The following is a 20889-nucleotide window of genomic DNA, read 5'->3' as shown; positions in this document are numbered from 1 at the left end:
TGTGTGTGTGTGAATTTAGACAAATATTTCTATTACACTATAAATATCGATTATTTCTGGATATTATGACAATGCATGTATAATATCCTCACCTTTTACTGGGATCATGTTTATGTATATTCCTCCCACGCGGCATCGGGTCAGCTACAGCAAACAGACGCTACCCCTTTAAATAGTGAAGCGATACCTTATCTAGATTGTTCCAGGCTCCTCCTTTCTCCTGCCCTTCAGTTGATCTGCCATTTTTCAGGACATGAAAATCTGGAGCAGAAGGTACTTTTTTTTTTTTAATTTTAGATTTCTTCCACGCAGCTACTGCATTTAACCAGCAACCTAGTCAATATCCTTTTTGGATGATATCGCTGCAAATTTGTACGTGAGAACGGTAGCCTATTTGTTTTCGATTATTGGCGCTAGACTTTGCTAGAGCAAATCTCTAGACACCATGTCTAGGTGGAGTAAGATTGAAACGACAAATGACCCTCTTACCATAACTGTGTTTCTACCTCGAATTGAATTTGAATAATTGGTGGCTCCCATCCATAGATGTACTTTATTTTTTAATAAGTTAAATTACAAAGTGAAAAAATCTTAACTCCTGACAGCCTCGGTAAAAAAGGGGAAACTACACAACTAATTTTGAGCACGTCTCGTTGTGTGACACTGAAAGCAGGTTTGAGAATGCTTATAAAGTGAACATTTGGATGTATGTACTTCCCGTGGAGACCATTCAAGATAATAACGGTGCGATCGGGAATACATCAAATGCTGGTTTAATTTAATCGACATGATGATGTCTGTGTGTTCACCCTGTCTAGAAGTGATCCTGTGTATGTCTGTGCTAAGTCACGTGACAAGTCTGTTTCAACTGATCATTCATTAAATAGAGCTTCTCTAGCGCTAGGCAGCTGGGCTGCTTTCTTCACAGGCGGACTGGCACTTTCAATTCTTTGTTTTGGCAGTGTACACAGAACTAGTGGCGAATGTGCATGCCCAGACAGATATAACAGCTGTTTTGCATAAAATAGTGTTTCGGTTATAGGCTACCCCTAGATTTGAAATCCAGGATAATGTTTTTAAACCGCTTGTGCGTTACTTTTTTTTTTCTTTCTTTAGAAAGTATTTGGGATTTTGGTTTCAAAATTAGCTTTTTTTTTTTAAAAAAAAAATATTTTACTTATCATAATGTTATTCTCTAATCGAAAAATTGTTATAATCAGCACTCAGGGTTGTAAATTATCAAATTATTATTTTAGCTGATACACTAGTTCATTGACAACAAAAACTGTTAAACGGCTTTTGATACATATAGTTGATAAGTCATTTTTGAAGTTAATTATGCAAACGATTTATTTATTTATAAATAAAAACGCCAATCTTATACCATTACCCTGTTCAGTTAAATTGACATAAGATTCTGGGAGTATATAGTTGCATTTATCCAAATGCCCCAACCTACAATTTTACATGTGGATGTAGGCCATTGAGATGTACTTTTTTGTGATGGCTCTGTTTGTTTTTATAGCTTTGGCTCTTGCACTGTGAGTAACATTCTCCATTATTTACGTGTTGATAGTTTGGTTTTCCAGTAAAGCCAACTGCTACAACACTATAAAGTTCACGTCCTACAGTTGCAATGTATTACCTGTAGCACCAGTAACGCAGGAAGTGTATTTGGGCAGATGGAAACAGAGAGGTAATTCCAGTTTAAGAGAACCAAATTCCGGGGAGGTGTTTCCTCTAATTGTGCTAGAACTTCCTAACCCAGTCCTGGGGACCCCTTGTGTCTGCTGGTTTTCATTTAGTTCTAGTTACTTAACTAGACCCTTAAGTGAGCTGTTCATTTGTTTAACTAGACCTTTTTAATAGTTTTCAGCTCTTAAACAGTTGTAGAGTTCAAGTTACTTATAAAATGTTCTAGCTAACTTAAAATATGCAACGGTTAGGAGCTGAAAACAATTAAAAAGCTTGGATTCAGCAAATTATCACTTCAATTAAAAATCTAGTTAAGTAATTGAGAGCTCAGTTGGAATGCAAACCAGCAGACACAGGGGGTCCTCAGCACTGGTTTGGGAACCACAGTGCTAGATGATATTTAAAACATAAAAGGTGGTGCAGGAGCTGTGTAACACACTGTTTTGAATGGGACCTAATTTGCTAGGGACAACCTGCGCACATATAATTTGAAAGAATGTTTCGAGTGCTGTCCATCAAAAAAGTAATTGATAAGTAATGACCCTATTGCAACATGTATGGCTGTATTTTTTGGCAGTGTTAATCTGCTGAGGTAAAACATCAAAGGTCACAGTTTTATAGGTTGTCTGACAACCAACTGCAATCTCACTACCGCCTGGACAGTTGATGTACAGGGAGGGAAATTCTAAGCAGACAAAGACAGTAACCTGGAATTACCAGTACAAACTGCAGTAAGAATATGACAACGCATGATAACAGACTAATCAAAACTGTTGCAAAAACGTAATTGTTTGTTGTGTTTTTTGTTTTATCTCACAGGCCTGATGCAACATGTCTTCGAATTCGGAAATCCTTCACTTCAAGTTTTCAAACTATGGGGATTCAATGCTGCAAAAAATGGACCTCCTGAGAAAGCAAAACAGGTTTTGTGATGTCACGGTGTGTGTGAACGATCTGGAGGTCCAGGGGCACAAAGTGGTCTTTGCTGCTGGATCATCTTTTTTGAGGGATCAGTTCTTGCTCAGCGATTCCAAGGAGGTTAAAATCTCAATCTTCCAGAGCTCCGAAGTGGGGAAGCAGTTGATGCTGTCCTGTTACACAGGCATTCTCGAATTTCCAGAGCTGGAGCTTGTGAACTATCTGACGGTGGCAAGCTTCCTCCAAATGGGTCACATTGTTGAGCGATGCACCCACGCATTGTCCAAGTTCATCAAACCCAGTGATCCTTTGAAGAGTCAAGGTGTGCAGAAAATGGGTTCCTCAGAACCCCTAGAGGACCAGTCCACTGCTGCCGTGACAGTGGAAGAAGTTGAGGAAGAAGGAGATGAAGAGGAGGAGGAAGTGATCATGCAGACCAGTTCTCCAAACATCCAACAGGTAGATGACAATACCGATGGGGAAGACAATGCAATCACAATTGTGAAGGTTGAATCCATCAGTGAAGCATCTATGGCTAACACTAAGCTTCAGAACCACTTTCCATCATCTGCACAAGCCCCATTACATACTCCTGAGCCTCAGCATTCCCTTATTAACTCCACAGTGGAGACCAGAATTGGGGACAGTGTGTCACGCCAGTCACAGAGCTACAGTTCTGCTGCTAGTTCAGATAGCATGTTTGCTGGGAAGAACACATTTGGGGGCCACGCAAGGACACAAGATAAATGTCTCCAGTGGTACCACCAGTGCCCCAAATGCGCCAGAGTTTTTCGACAGCTGGAAAACTACGCCAACCACCTGAAGATGCACAAGCTGTTCATGTGCTTGCTGTGTGGCAAGACGTTCACGCAGAAAGGCAACCTCCACAGACACATGCGGGTTCACGCGGGCATTAAACCTTTCCAGTGCAAGATCTGTGGCAAGACTTTCACGCAGAAATGCTCTTTACAGGATCACCTGAACCTGCACAGCGGGGACAAGCCCCACAAATGCAACTACTGCGACATGGTGTTCGCACACAAGCCTGTGTTACGAAAGCACCTCAAGCAGATCCACGGGAAAAACAGTTTTGACAATGCAAATGAAAGGAGTATCCAAGACGTTCCGGTGGATTTTGACTATAGCAGAGTTCACAACACCGATGCAGAAAATGCAGACCACAGCCTTGGGAACTGATGTAATATTCTAGTTTTGAGACTGATGATAAAGATTTTCCAAAAGAGTTGTCTATTTACAGTATGTAAAAAGACTAAAACATTTATAACAGGATGAGGGCTCATTTGCATCTGTGGTGTTAGAGCTTTTAACCTCATCTCGTCTCACCGTCAGGGAATTGGACAGAATCTGTAACGGCAGTGTCACGCATAATACTGCCCGCTGCACATGGAAATACTGGAGTTTTAAAACAAACTGTTTAAATGTGTTAAGCAGAAAAGGTGTTTTATTTTCGCGTTCTGTGTGTGTAATGTATAGATTATTTGATAAGACTAGGAGTGTAACGATTCATCATGTATTGATGAATTGTGATACTTTCTTTACATGATCTAGCGTATCATAATAGAAGTATGTATCGTTTGTATCGTGATTCAAGACCAAACGCAAAACATAGTATATTGTAGATCACCAAATGGTTCTTGAATAAAGAAAGTGTGTTTTATAGTTGATATGGATATATATGTACTCTCCCTATCTTGAATTTTTTAGTCTTAACAAAATGGTCCATCACTAAATTGATTTTATTATGCCTTATACATATCTTATCATGAGATTAGTGAATCGCTACACCCCTGGATAAGACTGTTTGATTTACAAAAAATGCTTAGTTTATTCATGTATGGATCCCTTAGACTGGTATCAGTTGGGTCCATGTGGAAACAGATCATCATAAATCCTCTTGTTGACACACATAAACATTCTGTACATTCCTAATGTAGTTAGACTGTGCAATTAAATCTAATGTAGGAAAGTCATCCTGAGTTAAATCATTCAAACCGAAGACCCCCTTTGTTGCACTTTATCCAGGATGAACACATAGTGGTAGAAATAATGTATGTATGGTGTTGGTTTTATTATGGTTAATGGTGATGTAATATAGGCAGTTACATAAAATGGGTTTACAAACAACTAGAAACGCCTGTAATGTAAAGCATGCTGCTGTATCCTTCACACTGTCACACTTGCTAACCAGTGCCATCTTGACTGCCTGTAGTTGTTATACACCCTACTGGCAGTGTAATGGGAGGTAGAAATCATTTTTTGTCTATCCCCTATAAGGTAGTGTGTTACTTGTATAGGTGCTATTGTGTTAGAAACGTTAAGTCCCCAAATAAATGATATTGTTGTCCTTGATTGAATGAACTGCACATGTTTCATTATAGCTGCTATTGAGTACAAAAGTTATGAGATGCCAAAACATGCTTTGGTTTAAAAGTAACAACAATATCAAAATGTTTTGATGGAAATATGTCAGTCACTGCCTGTTGATTGATTGCTATACTTCTCCTCATGTGCATTTATAACAAAGACAAACACCATACTGCTGAGCTCCCAAAACAATGATGCTTGGACCAGAACTTCACTAGACAAGAGTCTGTAAGATGGGAATTTTGTTTACAAGCGACAACCAAAAATGAAATATTATACATTATACATAAGTGGCACCTGCATAAAAATAAAATAAAAATTGCACACATTTGCATATATAGGATTTTGAAATAAAAGGGGGGAATGTTGCAATAGACAAGTTAATTTCTGCAAATATACCCGATGGTAGATCCATTAAAGATGAAACAACTTTCATAGTCAATATCAGTTGTTCAGACCCTTGTCCTTAGTATATTAGTTTACTAGCCTGCTGTTTTGAGTGAATGTATCTTTCCTGTACTACACAACCTGTCTGCCGTTTGAGAGTCAAGTGCATCTACAGTTGGCATCAGTATAAACAAATATCTTGCATCATCTGGTCATATAAATAGTGTTTGTTTTTATTAATAAATCAATAGCATTTGGCAGTTATGTTCCCGAGAATAACAGCAGCTCAGCAATGCGTTCAAAAGCAGTGTCCGAAGCAGGTCTGAGACAGGTGCAGTCTTGCAGTCTGCTGCTCCAGAAATGTCACAGGGACTCAGTCTATTACAGTTCAAACAGGCATTAATCCCTAGGTGCACTTGGTTATTGCTTTCTGCTTGAACATCTAAAGGCGTTCAATACAGTATAGACTGCCGTGGGCTAATAGGATTGTGCTGTTGTGGGTTTGTGTTCCAACTGCTGCAGAGGTGCAGTATGTTGTCTAGTTGTCATGTACTTCATCCATATTTAGTCAGCTTTGCATGGTGGGATAATGTAGACTGGTTGTTATCACTAGCAGCAGACTGGAATTAACAGATACAATACAGCTGTGTCATCAGCAAGCTCCATTATCATACATTTCAAAGTGCATTGTCTTCTTAACTCTTCTAATATGTTTTGTGCCTGTTTGACCCGACAGAAGATCACACTTACTGTAGCATAAACGGTACAATCATTTTGTCATTACTTTTTCTTTTTTGGGATGCATGGCCATATATATAGAAAAATGACATCATTATAGCATTGAACAGATTATATTATACACAGATATTTGAGAATGCTTCATATAAACTTATTTTTGATTAAATAGTTTGACACTCAAAATAGTACCAGTTCTGCATACAGTAATAGTCAGTTTTGTGAACAAATGTTATTTAATCCATCTTTGTGGGGGGATGGATTTAAATAATGGCTTTGTGAAAAGAGCATTATTTATTTATTTTTTGGTCAGTAACAGATGTTGCCAAATGTTCAACATAAACAGAAGGGTGTACTAGAGCTTGTGATCCATGTTATTAGCAAATAAAAACACCCTGTTCATAGAAGAGGGAACTGACCGCAATCTTTACCATCCTAAATGCATGGCTGTTTTATGTTTGATACTTATTTTTTCTAAATTAAAAACAGTATTAAGCTTTTTAAAACAGAGACAGCTGTAAATACAGGTCAGTTTGTTTTAGCAGGGTGCAGATTAGTCTGCTGAAGGAACATCATGAGGCATTGCAATGAACACATGGGTAAACCATGAAGCTGATTACACTGTACGTAACATTTAGAGCAGTTGAAAGATGAGAAAAGCATAAAGAGTGTGTTTGGCTAGTCTAAGCCATACAAACTGCCAGCAGGAAATCGTTCAGGATTTTAATTAATTTTACTTTGCATAGATAAATGCTTTTTTAGACTGATAAGACTGTTTCGATGTACTTTTTCAGTTCTATCAGAGTAAGCAGTGTTAAATATGTGCTAAAGGATCACTGGATTATGAGCTGTTCATTCAATTATGCTTTGCTTGTGTTTATGGACTTTGTTAAACCTGTATGCTTTCCTTGACCTTTTTTTACGGAAATCGCTCTCTTGTTGCAATTCACCTCGATATCATCGATTTCCTGTATATCTACGAAGTTAAATCCCCTTTTCGAATCAGTCCTGTCATACTTTAAACATCTGTGAAGCAGCAGCAGCAGCAGCATCTTTCACACAGCACGATGTAATTCGATAAGTAATGGTACAAATTAAGCAATACATAGTCAAGGTTTTTTTTTATGTATCATCTTCTTAGCTTCACGATTCTTCCAATCATTGAGTGCTTCTGCCTCCAGTCACTGAAATGCATTTGATATAATGTGTTAAGGAACAGCTCTCCCTCTCTAGTTGTCAGATTGTCTTTCACCATAAACTTGTGTGACATAGGCAGGATCAACAAAGTGTCTGTGTAGTCGTAAGAGCCAGGTAATGTGTACTGATAGGGTGTAGCATGTGTTACATATTATGGTGAAAGTGAATCTGGCCACTACAAATCAAGAGCTGTTCCTGAACTCAGGTCAAAGCACCTTAAAACAGATCATATTAAACAATCGATGAAATGCAGCATGTGAGTATTAAGCAACACAAACCGCTCAATAACGAGTCATTATAAGAGGACTGTAAAATATTCACAAAAAGGGCAAAGATATCGCTTTACTCGTGTAACTGATTTGGGGAGGATCACAAACTAGTCTAGCAGTTGCATGTGTTTAGTTTAACTCGCAACATCAAGTATGTCAGTGACATACATCCCCTGTTACGGTTGTAAATACAAAATTAGAGGCATCAGTAATATGAGCAAGTCAGTTGCTTTGAACTACAGCTACTGCACCAGTAGAAATGTAATGTTGTTATACAGACAGTACAAAACTGTAAAGTGTGACCTGTTGATATGGGGATATTTTTAATAAATAGAAAACAGTTACAGATTTTAATCTTGGTTAAATAATAAAGAAATGAAATAAATAATGTACTGCACTGACAGATGTACTTTTACAGTTTAACCAATAGGTGGCAACCTTTCCCCTCATTTTGGAGCAGCTCCTATTGGCAAGTTTATCCCTGCTTTTTAAAAAACTGAGACTTTTTTTTCTAATATGAATACAAAATCCTGTTTATTATAATTAAGTAGATTTAAAACCAAACTCTGCTGCAGTCTCACCTTCTGCAAGAAATATAACAAAAAACTAAAATTACTTGGGAGTCACTCTGATTTTTTCCCTCATTATACATATATGAAGTCATATATATTTAGAGTCAACTACCTACTGAAAAGCATATTAGCCCAAAAGAAGATGATGTCAAGTTGTTTGTCAGAATACATGGTGTAAACTAGATGTCGCACTATTGAAAACCCCAAGAATTACCCCAGCTCGCCTTGTGTGACGCTAAATGTTTTATTAATTGTTGCCAGCTGTATACGATTAAATACAAAGGTGACGCATTTCATTCAGAACAATACGCACCCAAACAGTCGTGCATGTAGCCTATCACCGACAGCTTTGCTCCAAAATACATTTAGTGTTTCATTATTAGCCACGGGTCAGCTAACATTTCCTCTTAAACTAGACCGGCTACAGTAAACAGTTTATCCACGTTTATTTTTATAACTTGTGGTTGCATAACCCGCGTACTTCAAACAGCGTTTATTGCACGTCTCATAAACACTGATCTGATCTTACAAGTTCTCCACAGTAATACTGAAATGCAGCACTGTCTCTTTAAAATCATAATGTAGCCTACGCCTCGAAAAGCGGCTTGCTCCGGCTTTGACACTTTACATCTATATCCTTGCACAGCACAGAAAACATAGTACCTACAAGAGGGGGAGCGCGGCTCTGAATTAGAGGCGATGTTTTTTTTTTAAACACGTTTCTGGCACTGCACGGGTTTAATATTTAAATACCGTTGCAGTGGCTTTGCTGTCGTCGTCTGCTGCGAGCATATTACTAATCGCTAAGCGGAGGAATACGAGTTCGAGGGAGCTTCTCAGTTTTGACAGGAAAGAGTGGACCCTAAGTGAACATGTCGTCTCAGAGGGAGGGAGTGTGGACTACAACCGAAGCAAATGATATTTTTAATTCAGTTTTATGACCCGTGGTATTTTTGCCTTTTTGCGTGAATTATTTTGCTTCTGTGAAGTTACAACTGATACAGTTTTTTTTTTTTTTTCTTTCTGTCGACGGAAAAATGGATGTTTTTACTCTCTTGCTTTAGCGCCTGAGGTAAGTGACCAAAATTGTAAGTTCACAGTTGGCTGTGCGGTTGACAGCGTACGTTGTTTTGTGATTATCCCGTCTGTTGATGGCTTTCATACTGTTACATTACAATTAGAAAAAACAAGCAGCTGCTTACGTGCAAATACACCTTGCTGTCAAAAAAGAAAAACACAAGTAATTGCAAAGAACATCAATTTCCTTGCGGTGTGCATATGTGGGCGTGTTGTTACTGTAAACTGCAAAGCAACTAATGTCAAGTTCTGAACTAAAAGCACGGCGAGTTAGAGTACAGGATTATGTAAACATCAGTACAGTAGTCGCTTGCGTGCAAAGTGGTGACGACAGTGGCATTGAAACTATTCTGTTTTGTTGACAAAGTTGTCATACTTCCGTGTGTTGAGACGTTGTTTAATATGCAGTGTTTGAACTATGTTAGGTTTGTCATACTGATAAACTATTTAGTGTAATTGACTTTAGTTATATTGCGAAAACGAACCAGTAAGCTACTGTGTAGTGTGTCTTTAGCTGAGGGTGTGTAGATGAGACATGGTATATCGCAAATTGATACATTTCAATAACCTGCTTCTGTATCAGGTGAGGTAAGGGCGATACACCGGGTATACCTCAGTCAAACCCAATACAGTGAGCGGACAATCAACTCCACAGCTCGGTATGCAAACTCTTCGTAATAAATGACATGCATGGGACTCTTTACATCATGTACTCACCCGGATCTCAAAAACCTTAGATATGATTTATAGAATACTGGTTATACAACACCACAAACATAAAAGCAGATGTGTGGGAATGCAATGGTGGTGGTGATTACACGATACGAATAAATCACCCACTCACTTATGCTTGCATAACGGTGGCACATTGCATCGTGTATGTGCAGGTAATTGTATGCAAGCTGCTATCAGTGTTACTTTATCACCAGTATAATGTACTCGAGTTGATCATTTGGGATGGAAATACTGGCTTAGTTGATTTGTCAAGCAGTTTAAATGGAATTAGTAGTAAAATATACCCGCGCAGTTGTTGCATTTTTACTGCGTCCCAGTCTCTTAGGTACTAGCTTTCTCGTGTTTCACTATCAGGTTAATGCTCCTACTGTTCGTCCAGTACGGTGTATGTGCTTTCTAGCACACATGCTGGGGTAAACACTTGTGTTAATCAATGTGCCAGTATCAAAGACACTGAAGCATGAATGTGAATGATGTGTGTCTTGAGCACCAGGATATGTTTCTGTCAAACGTCTAGTAAGTGTTGTGCCTGTAGTATTCAAATAACGAGGAGCATTTAATCGAATGGGTTTTATTCAAACCTGGTTTTAATGACTACTCGGGCTAGTTGGACTAAAGGTGGTCTTTCTAGTGTAAATAATGTGAACTGTACACAGGGATACATCAGAGTTGTCACTGTACAGGTTGCATTATGCAAGTCGGCTTTCATGCAGGTTTAACAGACCTGTAGCCAGCCCCACGTTTTTGTAACTGAAGGAAAAAGATGAGGACATTATTATGTTTTTTTATTTAAATACAAAATTCTCACGCTTTATTCTAAGTGTCCTTTTTCTAGTTTATTAACTGTTAACAAACAGCCTTAATTATCAGCTTAGGGTTAGAGCTAATAAAAACCTGATTTAATTTGCTAAACATTACTACAGTAACAATTTGAACCAATTTCTATCATATGATCAACTGGTTATTGATCATCCATAGGGCTCTGGTGTTTGCAGTTTCAGCTGGCCTATTATATATTATTTACTAACAGTTAACAGAAAATAAATAATGTACATTAGCATGTTAATTAGCTGTTTAACGGTTTAAAAAACAAAAAAACAAAAGAAAACTTCCCTCAAAATAAAGCATTGTCTACAAAAGTTTAGTTAACAGGTTTTTTTTCTGAATGAGATGCTATTCATTTTGAGTACCCAAGGCTCTAAATTTGCAGGACCTGTGTGGTTTTGTACAGTGCAAATAAGTAGCTTTTTCTTTGCAAAATTCAAATTCAGTATAAAAGAAAATAAGAAATATTACTTTGTTTTTTAATCCTAATCTATCAAAAAAAGAACAGTGATGTAATTATCCAACTACAGAGAAGACAAGTGCTTGCAAACAAAGTTTTGTGTGATATTAATTATAAAATCATTCAACAGTAAAATTAACTTGAACGGGTTGACAAAACGGAGAGAGTTTAGCTGTGTAAGCACATCATAACCGATGAGGGTTGCAGCTCGAGCTTTTTCAGCAGACCAGTCGATTTGATTGACTGTTTGTCTGTGAGAGGCTTCTTGAAAACCACAGCCCTATGAATTCGACACAATCCTCAACTCAACTAGCAGTGTCAATCACACACTGTAATAAACCTTCAAAGATCCCACTTCAAATTCAAAAAGGGATGAAGTGCATTTTTATATGCGGCAAAGCAACATGTAAAAGGGCCTAAATAAATAATTATTAGTATGATTTAAACCGAGGCTCATGCCTCGGGTGCCTCATAGCTGGCTACAGCCTTGCATTATCTTTATAAATCATGGAAATGTAAAATTGAGGAACCTGGTCTCCAGTGAAACATCTTGGCTCTGAAGAATTTATGCTAGAAGATCAAAACATGTCATGCAGTGGAATCAAAAGCTGAACCATGACGGATCTGTTTCACCGTCATTTCCTTAGGAAATGTCTTGCGATGCACAGGCCAGTTAACAACTTCTTGCCTGGAAGGACTTCAGAAGTGAGCTTCCACTCTGTATTTGAAATGTTTGAAACAAGTGGGAGCGAACTTTAGAGTCAAACTAGCACTACTAAATTGGATTATAGCAGTGGCTAATATGGCATGTTGATTGATCTTTTAAAAAACAATGGTACAAAGACATAGTATTGGCCATACAACACACAGGATTACAAAGGAGGAATGTATATTTTTTAAATTACATGTAGCATTTTGTTTTAACATTTAACATTTAGAATTTTGCTTAAATGTTATAGATATTGGCTTTACAGTATAGCGTGTAAAGCTAATTCTTTTATAATCATTATTAATATTACACTTTAGTGTTGTAAATGCTGGAGTCATATTTATACTGTTTTTAAATACCACACTCTTGGGTAGCTTTTCAAAAAGCTTGTAATAGGATACAAATATTCAAAATTTGTTCTTGAAGTTTAAACTTTTAAGAAATGAATTGCATTCTATCACCCTTCTTTTAAATGCTGGTCATGATGTTACCTAGGATAGGTTACAACTAGACTATCTTTAAATGCAATCCAATAATGTGAACATGTTTGTAAAATTAGCCAAATAATGTACATGTCCAAAAATCTGTGCCTTTGAAACATTTACCACCAGCATTCCCTCTAAGCTTTCTAGAGACTGAGAAACTTGCCGTTTTGATTGAGAAAGGGTCAATTATCAGTGAGAAACCTTTGGCCTCACATCAACTGTTTCATTTATTATTTTTGTTGCGTTGTTCAATTTTGAAACAATATTCCAACAGAAGTATCTCAACAATTTTACAATTTGCTTTAAATTTAAACATACAGGCGTACAAGATATTTCTTCTGCCATTGCCTCAGAGTCATCCTCTTGATTGATTGATTGATTAATTAATTAATTAATATATACACATACATACTGTATATACAGTGCTCCCTCACTATAAGGCTCTCTGTTATAACGTGCCAAGGATATAATGCTCCTACAGCATGTCCTCCAATTCCCTATACTAGTGATTCATGCAATATTTCTACAGTAAATACAGTACCGGCTTTGTTCAAACAGTAAACTACTGCTTTATACTACTGTATAAAACAATTGTAACCATCTTTACGGCTTCTGATTTCCCATTTTTGGGAATAGCAAATTCTGTTTTTCTCCCCACATTTTATCAATGTATTAATAATTTAACTCGGCATTTGAACTTAAATATAATGTTGATCATTAAAATAAGTAAATTAATTAATATTACCACAATTCTTTATTTTTTATTAAAGCCAAGAGTTTTTCAATAATACTCTTTTTTCTGTAATAGTAAGTAAAGCACCTGAAAACACTTCAGACCTGTCACAATGTTTATAGACGTCACTTAACCAAAGAGTTGTGTTCAGAAAACAAATGTCCAGCACTGTTGTGAGAATCCTATTCACAGTGTTCATCTGATACTGTAGTTCAGTCTACAAATGAAGGTGTTTTGAAAAGACCTGTTTATCTTATTGCTGGCATTACAATTACCAGGATAAAATATGAAACATTGATAAAAACGCATAATAAATCCTCGATTTGAGGTTGATATTTATGATAATAACATGCAAAAGTTGTTGCCAGTAATTGAAACAGATGCCTTAGATGGGACGCTGTTTACCACATTGTTCAAAAGATTGCAGACTCATTTTGTTTGGTTTTAAAACCAAAAGTGAAAGTAAACAGCCTACATTTTCAAGTTGGGGTTTAGAAAAGCAAGGCAGTAGGTGTTGCTGTATAGTAAGTAATAACAAATAAATTCAAAAACAGTGAGGATCGCTTTGTAATGGCAGCCCAACCCAAGGGACCATCAGAAAGTGGCCTTTACTCTCGTGCATATCTAGTAGTAAAAGGATTAAGCGTGGTCACTGTAGACCTGTGATAAGGAGGACTAAATGCAGGTTTGATTGTGTACTTGGATTTATGTGCAAACTGTATATTAGTGAAAATGGTTGACCTCATAAAAATGATTTGCATTCTTTAAATGTAAAGAGACAATGTGAACAGAATCCCCCTGCTCTGAGGTGTATGGTGCAGTAGGCAAGGTGTGCAGTGGTCAGTCAGGCTGTGTTTCAGAGAATGAATCAGGACCTAACTTCAAAACGCACCTGCTGCCACGCTTCTAAAACATGCATCTAAAACAGTTTCTGTTTACAGCAGGGTTTTTTCCTCCAAAAAAAGTGTTTCTGATGTAGTTTTATTTGTAATTTCTTGAATGATAAACTAACAGCAGTTACATTTACTGTGTTTTTTAAAAAGGTAAAATCATGGAAAAAGAGCTCTGAGTAATTAGAAAAAGTATGTTCTCTGCCAAATACATGTCAGAAATCGTGTATTTGGAAGTAGCTGGTAGCAGACCTAAGTTGTTGAAATCAACTTAAACTTAATACCAAATTAAAATTCACAATATCATGCTTGCTTGGGTCTGTTTCAGAAATGTGGTGTTGTAAATGTACACCAAGCTAAACAAATATATTAAAGTTCTCAACTGGCTTAAAGTAACGCAAAGAAACTAAGCATCTTTGGATAAGGTACAAGAGCGTGGAGAAACTTGGCCGGTACTGTATATAGGCTGACAGTTTAGACCATGGCTATAGTGACAGACACAATTGGTCCCTTGCTGCTTTCACGTTTTCAATAGCACTGACCTTGAAGGACCTGGCTGTATGGAGACTAGAGCGTGGATTGAGTAGTAATAATAATAATAATGGTATTTTTCTAAAGAATAGATGACTAATTCTCAGTGGGTTGTTAGCAGCACTGCTTTTACCCTTTTGGTTTAACTCTTTTCCTGGTGTGCCTTTGTAAAAGGTGATTTAAAAAAAAAAAAAAAAAAAGACTTTCCTAAACCCGAAGTTTTAGTGAAGTGACATCTAGGACATTACAAATCACATAGTATGTATTACAATAGCATAGCAACTTGTGACAGTCTTGAGTTTATGCAATCTAGTCCAAGGATAAGTCTTCACATAGGCATTGGGATATATTGGTTGCTACCAGTGGTTTTGGAAAATACTCTTATTGATATAAGCCTAGCTTGAACTGGTTAATTGCTGAGCTGGCATTAAACTAAGTCTGTTTAGAGGTGTTAGAATTTTGTTTAAAGATTTAACTATTGTCAAATATGAATGTCAAATATAGTTAACTTTTTTTAGTATGTATAAAGTGTAAGGCTAACTGTAATATTGTGTTGCACAGAATCTGTACTGGCACACTTGTTCATGCTGTACTGTAGTAGTAGGAGCAGTAGTCCTGTACTCAGCCCTGGTGTTAAGCTTACAGTTTGCACGAGGTCATACATTGGAACCCCAGGCCTGCCTTTCAATTATGAATGGCACACAGCTTTTGCTGCCAGACAATCTGAAGTGCATGCGTGCATGTTTGAAATTCACGTATTGGTCAGGACTTGTCATTAGAAGTCCATATACCATAGATGTGTAAAAATAATCTTGCTCAGTGTTCCCTCATCTTTTTATTGAAAATCACTGTATTGAGAGTTTTTGAATAAGACTTTGTGCATCGGGGAGGACCAGCCAAGCGATACGTATTTGAATGTCAGTGTGTAAAAATAGTTAAAAACTTTACTTGGTGATTTTAATAGATTAGGGAACATTAAATGAGTGGGTGATCTGTAGGGGGGCTCCAGAGCTATTCACATGCCAGTCACATGAACATGAATGCAAGGTTCCTGTTTAGCTGTGGGAAGTAATTTGTTTATGAAAACTTGCATTACAGGCAAGAAAGGTCAAAATGTATTTTTAATTTTTTTTCATGTGGTGATTAAAGTTAAAATTGTAGGGTTCTCGAAGATTTGGATCAGAAAATCAGTTGCATCAGATTAGGGTTTGGCAAAGAGAAGGGAGAACTGTGGTCTAATTGATCATTGAGAAACTTTGCAACAGTAGCTAAATCAAAGGTTGACATGTTCACAGCCAGCTTCTTGTTTTGGTGTTTTGGCTCGAAAATTATTACATGGCAATTTGAACATCTTGTGCTGGTCAAAGGGCATTCTTCCTCAACATTGATCAATTACAGTATCCATTATAGATACAGTACACCAATATAGAATTACTGGAATTTGCATGACACTTGCTGTGTGGCACTGTGGATTCTCATCCAGCTTTACAGAAACTCCATATCTTTGACTTGGCCTTTTTCATACTACAGTATAATTCTTTTAAAAAAATAAATAAATAAAAATGATGTTCTCTTTTTTCTCCATATCATCTACAATATTGTTATTGTTTAGTAGATATTAATGTAGTGAAAGGGTGTCTGCTAAGAAATTAATAAAAATAATAATTTACATTTATAGTTTTATTTACTATAATATATACATGTGTTCCCAAAAACGTAGCATGCAACAAATGCATACATTTATAAAACAAGCTCTATTGTACAGATGTTTGTTGATGAGTATCTCAGAAAATGTGTATTTAAGTGATGTTTTGCAATATAATATGAATCTTCATAAAAATGAAGAATTTAAATAAAAATCCATATTTGTACCCCATACTAAAAAAAAGAGAAACTGCTTATTAGACTTTTAATGCCAACTGAGTCATACTAGATGCAAATGTGCTTAATGGTATAAAAATTAAGGCCAGTAAACCTATGAGTATTTATTGTGGGCTGCTCGGTTTGAGTTCTGCATGTCCCAGATGGACGATCACTTGAGAGTGAATCATAGTATTTGACAGTTTATTTATAGTATTGGGTTGTACTATCATGTTTTCTCATTTAGGATAGCTATAAACTTTCCCCTTACACACTGCCACATGTGTGTTTTGGATTCTACAGTCACGTATACAACTTTGCATGCAAATGTAGCAAGTCATGATGTGGAAAAAGAAACAGTCTGCATTTAAGTAAGTCTGTGGTGTTTTAGTTTGTGCCTTTTCTTCAGGAATGGTATGTTTGTTATTCTTTGGAAAATGAATTGGGAACATGTACTTTACTGATCTGATGCTGGATAATTTAGTGTGCTTAATTTAACTAGTGAAATAGCCTAAATTATTATAGCAACTCATAGTGATTGTGTTGTTGCCCATACCAAGTTTTAGAATTAGTATAGAGACATAACTCCTGAAAACAAATGTGGATTGCTTGTTTTGGTACTTCAACAGCATACACAGTTTTGCAGTACATCTGGTTATGCTTCATGTTTTGGGTATAGGAGATTATTTTTGTGTTTAAGGTAATACACACATGCTTTTAAACAGTTTTGCTATAAAAGTTTAGTTTTGCATTCTAATGCACTGTATGCTGTAAAATGTGCTTTTCAAGCGTGTACATTGAAATACAGCACCAGTTACACATAGTAGGTTGAGCTATACCAGGCTTATAATTTGAGATAAATTATACCTCGGCTTCATTCTGTAGCAAATCTCAGTAAAAACTGGAAAGGATTAAACATATTTGAAGGAATCACACTTCCCATAACTTTTTTTACAAGCAATTATCTAGCCTAAACTCTGTTGGTAATACAGTCAAACCTTTATATACCGCCTGGTAAGGGACATGGGTGGGGGAAAAACGGGCAATAGCGAGAGTGGCGTTATAGTGAGGGTCCAAAAAAACACACACCCAACCTTCTATGTTTGCAATAAATTCAAAAGTTTGATTTTTTTAGTTATACAATTACAATATTTTATATACAGGCCATTTTAATAAAACATTCATCTTTTTTTAAAACTACAGTACTGGTTCTTAACACAACAATAGGTATACTAGTGACATTTTATCATCTTTTCCCATCTGTATGAAACATACATGGTTAATTTTGTGGAACAGTTTATAGTTTAAAAAAATAATTTACTAATTTGTGTCAAATCACCCAAATAACAATTCCATAAAAAAACAAGCATACGTTTTTTTTTTTTTTTTTTTTTTTTTTTTTTTTTTACTGTAGTGATCATTTCAACTTTACTGTTTGTGGCACGACTGTAAGCCTGCTCAATACTGTCCCTCATTGAATGATTCCATCTGTTTATTTCACAAAGCAATTTAAGCAGTTAAAAAAAAATTAATATGTACAGACAAACACTTTTTTTCAGTCAGCCTTCGTTTGTGCAAAACAAACCAACCTCTTACCATCCTTTTTTTGTTTTTTTAAACTGTGGTTTATAAAAGTCACTTATTTTAGACTGAGTCAAGACTTTTTTAGGTTAAACAAATCAACCCGTTCTATCAAGGTAAGCCATTTGTTTTTTATTCATTACAATGTCTCCAATTGTCCTTCGATTAACGGTAAGCCTCACTTAGGCGAGAAAACATTTGCATTGACTTGCTTTCTTATTTTCAGATGCATACATGCAGATTTTTTCTTTTGCTCTGGTGTTAAATGCAGGGTCGACGCTGTTTTGCTTTGGGAGCGGGAGTGTTGATAACATTGGTATGAACGGTCAGTTAACAATGAATTAGTAAAGCGAGTCAAAGGTTCTGCATAACTTTGTTGTTTTAATTGGCCATAATTATTTTGATGGCACTGCAATGAGGGAAACTACAATGTTTATTTTTACATTTGCTTGGCTTGGGAAGTTGGTGGATGGCGGACAGCGGGGTGTCGATATAAGAATGTAAAAATAGCCCTTTTTTATATTGGTGACAGTTGTTCAGAGAGTATAGCTGGCGGCATGCGAGGGTGGCGTTATAAAGGGGAGCGGGACAACTGTATAAAAAGCAACAATTTCATAGTCATTAGAGTGAAATTAAAACGCTGGCATCTTTTCTTGAAGTGGTGCTGGAATTTTCCATCACGTTAAAGCTCTGTTTCTATTTAAATGGTCTCTATACCAACAACTTGGGATCTCAGGACATATCAGAAATGTAGACAGTCATTGCCAGGAATCATCCTATTGAACTAATTTGTGTTTGTTATGTTACAGTACAGATCATTCCTCGCTAATCGATACAGTCTGGCTACTGCTACAGCTTTAAAGCATGCAGGTCGAGTTCTATAAGAGATCTGTTATCAGCGCTGCCTTCCCTTAATTGATAAATGTCTTTTGAGTGAGACTGTGTTTTACTATTGGAATAATGTCAATGTTTTGTTGACAGTATATTAACACACAATGACAGTCTATTAACCCTTTGTGGTCCATTTATTCAGCGCCTGTCAGGTGCATCGGGTCCAATTTATTTTCACACAAGCTGTTTATTTTACATGTGCTGTTTAAAAGTAATTTTATTCGCAGTAAAACAAGTTTAAAAGGCACTGCATATCAACAGGACACTCAGTACTGCAACTCCAGCCCTGCCTGTTCATCTCCTGATCACTCGTTTTATCACCAAACATTATTTTATTACCATAACATCTCAAAAAGCTTGGAAAATGTCAGCAAATTTCTTTGAAGCGGCTATCTTGTTTGTTTGTGTCTGTGTTATGTCTGTGGTGAAGGGACTGTGCGTATTGCTCAGATCCACCTTGGTTTTTCTCTGCTTTTTCTGGAGAAAAAACGACTAGGGACCTGTGCTTGACGTCTTTTTGATGATGTCGGACAGGGTCGGGCATCGGACCGGAAAGGAAAATAGTAATGTCGGACCTAGTCTGAGGTAGGACTGCAAGAGGTTAAGCAGAAATCTGTGAACTGAATACTCTTCTATAGTAGTGAATAAGGTACTAACAGTTCCCACATTTTAAACGTATCAGCAGGACATTTCTAGAACTAACCAAATGGATGCGTTATCTAAATGTCCGCTGTTCTTTATCCCCCAACCACAGCATGAGCGAGATTCAAGCCACGTTGGCATGATTCACCCTGCATTCGGCAGTGCTTATACTAGGTCAGGCACTGGGGACCCAATGGTCAGATTATGCATATAGCCGTTTTTAATTACTACTGCAGGCCTACCAACAACCTGAAGTACAGAACTAACTCGGCGCTTAGCTGAATCTCTCTAGATCTGCATGTCGGGGAAACAGAGTGTGCTGCTCCTCTTTAATTTGAGCAGGAAAGGCCAAGGGGCAAAAAGATGGGAATGTTGCCTGCAAGTGATGCAAGTTGTTTTCACCTTTTAGTGGTACCAGCATTGGGTATATTTGCAGAAATTAACCTTGCTATGCTCCATGTGTATCTAATGCTATGCCCAGTAGGCCTGTTTGTGCAGTTTTGCTCATTACTTTGCATTCATTTTATAATGTGATCTTTTAACAGCATCATCTTGTTATATTTACCACACCTCATAATGTTAAAAAAATCCTCAAATTAAGTAAAAATTATGGAAAAATAGTATATATTAATTTTGTCAGTCACTTTAAGGCAAAATTTCCATCTTACAGACCTTTGCCGCTTCTAGGGCTAAGCATATGGATGCATTGCCTAAATTTCTGCCGAAAGGTCTTGATCGAGCAGGGTTATTGCATTTTTAACTCAAGAAAACATATTTGCAGTATAACAATATTTCTAATGCAACACATTACTTTAGTCCTGTCGTACAGGAACTGGAATTGAAGAAGTAGTAAACAGATTGCCTACAGGACAGACACTGGACACAAAACACTTTAAAAAGCTAGAAAATGTAAATGTTAATTTATGCTGTCCCAATTTTCGACAGGGTTTTACAATAGCTCCAATTTTTATATATATATATATATATATATATATATATATATATATATATATATATATATATATATATATATATATATATATATATATATATATAAAAAAAAAGGCATTGATGTTGCCTTTGTATAGTAATAAATGAAAGTAATGTAAAATGATAAGTTGGTTCAATTTACAGTGATGGACACTTTAAATGACAGTACCAGAAATATTAAGAGCACTATTTGTAGGTCTGTATAATGACCATTGCCCATTCTTGTTACTTATGTGTTTTATATCCCAAATTAAACTAATCAAAGTATGCTTGTCTCCAATATAAAGTTAGAGGCTTTTCATATTCTTGGAGTAAACAGCTG

General features: G+C 36.6%; 2 protein-coding genes across 3 annotated transcripts in view; both read left to right on the top strand.

The window, feature by feature from the left end:
- Positions 1-225: 225 nt before the first annotated feature.
- Positions 226-4983, top strand: LOC121307049 (zinc finger and BTB domain-containing protein 26-like). The gene is made up of 2 exons (XM_041239134.1): positions 226-273; positions 2515-4983. The coding sequence occupies exon 2, from the start codon at positions 2527-2529 to the stop codon at positions 3808-3810; it is 1284 nt and encodes a 427-aa protein (XP_041095068.1). The 5' UTR covers positions 226-273; positions 2515-2526; the 3' UTR covers positions 3811-4983.
- A 3897-nt stretch (positions 4984-8880) lies between these two features.
- LOC121307061 (roquin-2-like) overlaps positions 8881-20889 on the top strand; it is a 46719-nt gene continuing 34710 nt past the window's right edge. The window contains exon 1 of one of the 2 annotated variants that reach the window (XM_041239158.1): positions 8881-9230. The gene's annotated coding sequence lies outside the window, so the exon portion shown is untranslated. The remainder of the gene's footprint in view (positions 9231-20889) is intronic. The other variant, XM_041239157.1, reaches the window with a different exon arrangement.

Source organism: Polyodon spathula, chromosome 52 (assembly GCF_017654505.1).
Source record: "Polyodon spathula isolate WHYD16114869_AA chromosome 52, ASM1765450v1, whole genome shotgun sequence".
Taxonomy (NCBI): Eukaryota; Metazoa; Chordata; class Actinopteri; order Acipenseriformes; family Polyodontidae; genus Polyodon; species Polyodon spathula.
This window is presented reverse-complemented; position numbering and strand designations above follow the sequence as displayed.